The sequence below is a fragment of the Nelusetta ayraudi genome, unplaced genomic scaffold (assembly GCF_046127955.1).
Source record: "Nelusetta ayraudi isolate G7.1 ecotype Tasmania unplaced genomic scaffold, CSIRO-AGI_Nayr_v1 ptg000002l, whole genome shotgun sequence".
Classification (NCBI taxonomy): Eukaryota; Metazoa; Chordata; class Actinopteri; order Tetraodontiformes; family Monacanthidae; genus Nelusetta; species Nelusetta ayraudi.
The window spans coordinates 3055209-3062500 of NW_027466052.1; the positions used below are offsets into that span (position 1 = coordinate 3055209).

Genomic DNA, 7292 nt, shown 5'->3' on the forward strand with positions numbered 1-7292 from the left:
TCGATGCTAACTGTTAGCGATGGCTGCGCAGTTCCCGGTTTCCAGCCACAGCGCCACTGTGTGACCAACAGGTGTGAGTTCCTGGGGAAAGGTGGGGGGGTGGGAGGAGGTTGAGAGGGGGGGGGGGGGGGGGGCGACCCAGAAAACCTGCTGCCGTGAAAAAAAAAAACCTCGACATCGGCGGCGAAAAAGTGGGTTGTCGAGTTGCAGCGTCGTCATGCACCGCGGTTTCCTGCCGGCGCCATCAAAGAGCCGATGACATCACCGGTCCGGAACTACCACCATGCACCGCCGCTGCCAAGTGCTGATAAAAGCCGTCGCTCGGCCCTGAGGTCTAACACAGCGACCTGAACCTCCAGCACGACCTGGGGACCCAACACTCCAGAGCAGCAGCAGCAGCAGCAGAGACAACCTTCACCATCATGTCGTCCAGCAGCCTCAGAGCCTCGGCGGTAAGAGGCGACCTTTGACCTTTGACCTCCGTCGGCTAGGGTTTTTTTTTTTGGGGGGGTGGGGGGGGTGCACAGTAAAACTCACTCGATGGTCTGCGGGAAAAAAACACAGAAAATTTATCGAGAATTCATCCGGCCAATCGCAGCCGTCGTCGAACACACAAAAAAAAACGTTGACGCACAGCGTAGAGTTCCAGGACCGCTTGACTTATTTATATATTTATATACATATATATATATATATATATAAATATATATATATATATATATACATATATATATATATATATATATATATATATATATACGTATATATACATATATATATACATACATACACACATATAATACATTATTATTTTATTATTTTTCTTTATCAGCACAATTATAATTACATACCATTATAAATACATATATAATATATATATATATATATCTATATAAATGTTATTATTTCTATTTTATTCTTTTTAATTTTTCACCAAATGTTGGACAATTATGTATACGCATATATGTCATATAATGACATAATAACGAGATGGGACTGGAACGTGGCTGTAGGACGCCCCCAAGAGGCTGCAGGGACTCAGACTAACCCAATCGTCGCTCTCTCTCCCTCTCTCTCTCTCTACAGGCCACAGGTCTGACGACGACGCAGGTCATCGCCATGATGATGATGATGATGATGATGATGACGACGGTGGCGGCGGCGCCCAAACCGGCTGGCCAATCGCATCACTCGACCAACACGCACAGGAAGTCTGCAGTGGAAACTGTCCCGCTGCAGCTGGACCCGGGCCTCCTCCACCTGCCCGGGAACATCCGCCCGCTGGAGAACGCCTCCATCTCACCCTGGGCCTACAAGTAAGAGAGCAGCGCATCGCATCGCCCTCACGTAGGGGAAACTAGTGGAGCAACGCTTAGTTTTTCCGTGGTGTTGTAGTCAAGGCCGCACCAACCGAGACTAAGAAGTCATCGAGACCGGAGAGTATCGAGATCGAGACAAGACCAAGACTGTGTATGCCAAAGCAAAGTCCCAACCAAATAGAACAAATGGCCAGTCTCTTTTTTTTTTAATTGAAGTTTCTTCATCTTCTTCTACATAAGTGGAACAGCAACATTTCTTTTTCAGCAAGGTATCTCTGAATAGTTCTCTGTAACATTTTTGCTACTTTGCCAGCGTTTTTGGACCGTTTTCAAAAAAAGAACAACTTTGCTTCATAAAAATTCAAAAAATAATTTAACTAGAAATTATTTCACTGAATTTGATGGCCTGCCAAGCATTGACCAAACGCGTAAAAAACCTTTCATGTCTCATCATTGAAGTTGAGCGTAAGACCAGCTCGCTGGCCTTGGCATCGATACTCGAGATTTGATTGGCTATCGCACGCGACGGTGGTGCTTTCACTTACAGCGACCAGGAGCCTGCAATGTGGATTCTTTGTGTCCTTAACAGTAATCAATCAAAGCAATCTCTGAAGCAAGCAAAGCAATCAGTCTGAGGGCCTTCAGGCAGATTTCATAGAACCTGAGCGAGCTGAAATATGATTGGATAAAGACTCTGCCATGATATACAACAATGGAAGCAACGCAACCAAGTGGATATTAAATGATGTGAAAAGAACAGAGTACGGAGAATAACTTTATCATCATAGTGACAGAAAAAGGTGCTTTTCCAAGAATGCTCAGGCCAACAGAGAAGGCCTTGCTCCGCCCAGTCAGGTGACCTTGTGTTGTTGTTGTTGTGTTGCAGTGTCTCCGGCGAGGCCGAGCTCTTCCCGCCGCTGTCGGAGGCTCGCTGCCTGCTGCGTGGCTGCCTGGACCTGGAAGGCCGCGAGGTGCACAACCTGGAGTCCCGGCCCATCCTGCGCCAGGTGCTGCTGCTGCGCCGAGTCAGGGCAGAGCCGAAGGGGGCGGGGTCACAGGGCCACGGCTACTACTTCCGGCTGGAGTCCCGCCTGGTGGCCGTGGGCTGCACCTGCGTCCGGCCGGCCGTCCTGCAGCAGCAGTAGCTGAAGACAGGGAGCTGATGCTGATTGGCCAATTCACCCCCCCAATGGGCGGGACCTTCCTCAGCCAACCGACCTGCTATTTATTCACCCTTCCATTTATTTAAATACGTCGATATTGGGTCAATATTTATTTATTACACCATTGTTATTGTATTTTTATTATTATTAACGTTATTATTATTAATGGTGATAATATTACCTATATTTCAGCATCTTAATGAAGAAAATAAAAACATCAGCCAAGCAGCAAAGTGTCTTTACGTGTTTATTTGTCATTTGCAAAGACGTGATTCTCCTTCAGTCATGGTCACAGTGAAACACACGACACGCGGCAGCGGCGGCGGCAGGTCACGTGGTCGCCGTGAGTGGTAGGGGGTTGTGTGGAGCTCGGACCGGATCGCACCGGATCTTGCAGAGTTCGACTGGGACTTTGACAAAGTTTGTCCAGCAGGTGGAGCCGTTTCAGCGGTTGAGGGAGGGTTCAGATTGGATTTTTATTCCGCTTCTCAGGAAGTCGCCCCAGCTTTCTCCCCTCTGGGTCCCACCATCCCCATCTGTTTGATGTGTGTACACACACAAACAAACATGCACACACTCACAAACACACACACACACACACACTGGCACTTTGTAGGCGTCGAAGGTCACAGCCTTTTGTGGAAAAACGTCCATCCACAGCGTCTTCGCTTCAGGAGAAGAAAAGAGCAGAGGAGGGGCGGGACCATAGGGGGCGCTCTGCTCGGCCCCTCCCTCTCATGGGTCACTTCCTGTCGTCCAGAGGTCGCCAGGTCACCGCATGGCGTCTGAGTGAAGTTCAGCCGGTGCTGCGACAAGCTCGTCAGGACACCTGGGAGACAAATAAGCAACAAATAAGCAATTAGCGCCCACTAGAGGCAGCACAGGGTCACTGCAGGCTGTCCACACAGGTTTCACAGTTTGGAGCAGCTTCACTAATAGATGGTCAAAAACCCTCACTGGAGGTCCACCAGTGTGATGATGGTTAAAATAGTATTACGCGATGATACCATGAATATCTTATAAAAACAATAACCGAAAGAGCATCATCATTCATGACAGAGGTAAAAAGTAATTAAGGTGAATTCCATTGTAGTCTGCTGATCGAGTGATCTGTGATCTGCTACTTTAGTCTTCTAGGTGATCAAGCATAGAGTAACAAGCTAAAAAGAATAAGCTGTGTTTAATATCTAACAAATTCTGGATGTTATTAGGAATGACTTCTCTGTTTACTGGCTTATATTGTTTCTATAACTGGACGTGACCAAAGCAACACTTTGTCTTTGTCTGTCATTTACTAATGTCCTTTGCAGGGGTGTAACACCAGCAGCGTGCTAAGGCCTCTATTTGCATCCTCCTGCTAAAAATCGAGGTCGGAAGGTGGCAGTATCAGCGCCCATTGTGACATCACAGGGGGCCGATCTCTCCAGAACTAAACGTTTTAGGTGCAGGAGAAGAGAGACCTCGAGTGGCTGGATATGGGACATCCAACGTTGCCATCAGTGACGTGAGAAATATTTTCAAAAGGAAAAGTGAAGCTGTTGGTCACTTCATGATTACATTTTAAAATGTTGAATTTTAAAATTAAAATAAAAAAATACAAATTAATTAGAAAATTAATTAATTATTTCATTTATTATTATCATCATCATTATTATTATTATTATTATTATTATTATTATTATTATCATTATTATTATTATTATTATTATTATTATTATTATTATATAACAAAGGTGTTTTCTACCCAGGATCCCTCCTGTTCCTTCCGCCTCCCTCCCTCACCTCTGTGCTGAGCTTGTCCTGCAACACAAGCTCCTGGTGGTGCTGGGCGTCGGCTCTGCGCTCCTGCTGCCTCTCTTTGCTCAGGGCCTTCTGGGCCACCTCGCGCTCGTGCTCCCTGCGCTCGGCCAGGTGCTTCAGCATCTCCGCTTCGTGGCACTAGAGGGTGACAGAGGGGCAGCTGTTATAGCCACCTAGTGGTTTTTGCAAACGTTTCCAGAAGAAGAAGGAGAATGCCTCTACGTGGTCCCACAATGAGGAAATTTGCACTTGCACAGCGGCCCTTCCTCCAGATTGAACAGTGAACCTTTTTATATGGACCCAAAAAAGTCTTGTTTCAACATTAATATGGAACAAGCAAAGCTTAGTACTATACAATAAACAACTTAGTATTGAGTATTGCAACAGTATTTTTTTCCACAAGCTAATGACAAATTTTAAAAAGTAAAAACAACATTATTAAACAACAATAAACCAATGAAGTCATAATAATATCTTTCAATGAACATCCTGTCCTGATTGACGCACCTAAATACCAGCAGAGCATTCAGGGATTTGTAGTATTACCAGTATATGTGCTGTATAATTCCGGCAGGCATAACACTACAAATCCCAGGATGCTCTCCTGGTATTTTGGCGAGTCAAGAATAAGGACAGGATGTTCATTGAAAGGTTACTTTTGAAATTTTAAGCAATTAAAAATCTGATTTGACATTTTATTTTGCAATTGTGCAATATTAGGTTATTTATTGTATAATATTGAGCTTTGCTTTGTTCCATATTCAGGTTCAAGCAAAACTTGTTTGAATCCATATGAAAATGCTCACTGTTCTATCTGGAGAAAGATTTTTTTTTCAATAAATACCAATGTTGGCCTGCCACTTTGTCCAAGTTTCACATTTTGGCCCCACTGTGTATTTGAGTTTGACACCCCTGATTTACACTCAATCAGTGTGAAACCTGGGACTGTTTAGATGAGCACAAAGCTGATATCCTGGGAGGAAAATAGGCTTAAATTCCTTGTAAAGAAGTCATTCCACAATGGAATGTTATTCTTTTTAGACCAATTAAGACCAATTGCATAATTTTTCCACGGCACACTTGGCATCATCCCACTTGGCAGCAACCAAGCAATGACCTATAGCACTGCCTACTTTCAAAGTGCCCCAGCTCCTACCTTCCTCCGCTCCTGGGCGGCATCCAGCTTCTTCTGGATTTCCTCCAGCGAGGGCTTCTGGCGCGGCGGCGTGGTGGCCCTCAGCTCAGGGCCGCCGTCGAAGGTGGGCGGCTTCAGGATGACCTCGAAGGCCTGGCCGCTGGCGCGCTTGCTCAACTCAATCACCTCCATGTCGCGGATGTCACACAGGTTGAGATCCACCACGCCCTCTGCAGGAGGAGCAGGGAAGAGCACGTGTGAGCCGCTAGCGCAGGCAGCTTTGAAGCTTTTTAATCCGGCCCACAAAACTTGAAGAAATTGTATCAATTGTCAGTAAGTCATAAAATAGCCATCATCCATTTTTTCAGTGTTTTAGGAGACATTTCAACAAAGGACTAAATATCATGGGACTTCGAAGACAGATTTTGATTGAACTTTGCTTCGGTTCATAAGCAAATATTTTCTACATATCCCATGATATCCTATTTGCTCCCATGAGGTGGGTCACCAAAACACTCCATTCATCTGCTCCTGCTCTGGCCCTTCTGTCCAATTTTAGAACCTGTTGTCGAAAGTCCCCCAGTCTAGTATATGAAAGCTTTCCCATCCCTGCGTTAGCAGGTCGCTTGCTCAGGTCGGACACTCACTCGTTCACTCGTTTGCTCACCTTCCTTCTCGTGGTCCGAAGACTCTCTGGGTGCACGGAGGATGCAGGAGCAGAAGAGAGACACCAGGGGGAGCTCTCGCATCTTCTCCCTGTATGCTGGAAGGGGTGGGGGAGGGCAGGTGGTTAGAGGTCTCAGGTAAGAGGGCGAGCTGCTAAAGCGCTTGTTGGTGCAGTTCTACCTGTCAGACTCATGGTGGCACTGCTGTTTCCTGCGCTGAGGTTGTCACTTCCTGTGGACACGGCGTGCGAAGCGTTGGAGCGCCTGCGGGGGGTCAGAGAGGGGGAAACACCTCAGCAGGAGTCGTAGCAGTAGTAACATCAGCAGCAGCAGGTTCAAGGGACGTTTCAGGCAAAGGACCCCACACGTCCAGCGTGGAGGAAGAGTCCCGACAAGCAGCAAAGACCAGCACGCGTGTGTGTGTGTGTGTGTGTGTGAGAGTGTGTGTGTGTGCAGCGGCTAAGCGATGATGTCATTGTTGGCAGTAAGCGGCATCACCTGCAGAGTCGCTGTGCAACAAAACACTTGAGAGTGCAAAGAGGAAAGAATGGAAGAAAAGAGAAAGGAAGAAAGAACGAAAGAAAGAAAGGAGGAGAAAGGGTGAAGAGAACCGATGAGGGAGAAGGTGATGATGATGAAGTGGTGAGGCTGGATGAACAGCAAAGAGGAAAACACATTCATATAGAGATGTGCCTCCTCAATGCGCCAGTTAAAAACATCCCAAACATAGAAGATAAATGCGTGTGTGTGCGTGTGTGTGCGTAGGTGTGCGTAGGTGTTGTGTGTGTGTGTGTGTGTGTGTGTGTGTGTGTGTGCAGAGGCTAAGCGATGATGTCATTGTTGGAGTCGCTGTGCAACAAAATACTGAATGCAAAGGAAAGAAAGAAAGAAAGAAAGAAAAAGAAAGGAAGGAAGGAAGAAAGAAAGAAGGAAAAGGAAAAAGAGAGAGGAAAAAGTGGAGAGACGGTGAAGAGAAGAGGATGAAGGAGAAGGTGATGAAGATAAACTGGTGAGGCTGGATGAATAGAGAAGAACGCATTCAGAGAAAGATTTTCCTGCACAATCCACCAGTAAAAACATCCCAAATGTGGAGATAAGCATGTGCATGTGCATGTGCACGTGTGTGTGTGTGTGTGTGTGTGTGTATGTGCATGCGTGTGTGTGTGTGCGTGCGCGCTGCACTCACCCTGCAGTGATGCTCCGTCTCTCC

At 46.3% G+C, this 7292-nt stretch overlaps 3 protein-coding genes across 3 annotated transcripts in view; 1 reads left to right on the plus strand and 2 right to left on the minus strand.

Annotated features, from left to right (window-relative positions):
- The window catches only part of large2 (LARGE xylosyl- and glucuronyltransferase 2), an 82809-nt gene that overhangs the window by 40998 nt on the left and 34519 nt on the right, over nt 1–7292 (minus strand). The gene's annotated exons all lie outside the window — the stretch shown is intronic.
- On the plus strand, nt 322–2672 carry il17a/f1 (interleukin 17a/f1). The gene is made up of 3 exons (XM_076014693.1): nt 322–452; nt 1087–1316; nt 2206–2672. Exons 1-3 carry the CDS (start codon nt 423–425, stop codon nt 2462–2464), a joined length of 519 nt encoding a protein of 172 aa, XP_075870808.1. The 5' UTR covers nt 322–422; the 3' UTR covers nt 2465–2672.
- stmn4l (stathmin-like 4, like) lies at nt 3124–6796 on the minus strand. The gene is made up of 5 exons (XM_076014764.1): nt 6264–6796; nt 6085–6180; nt 5439–5647; nt 4265–4420; nt 3124–3311 (listed from the first exon to the last, which is right to left on the minus strand). Exons 1-5 carry the CDS (start codon nt 6274–6276, stop codon nt 3303–3305), a joined length of 483 nt encoding a protein of 160 aa, XP_075870879.1. The 5' UTR covers nt 6277–6796; the 3' UTR covers nt 3124–3302.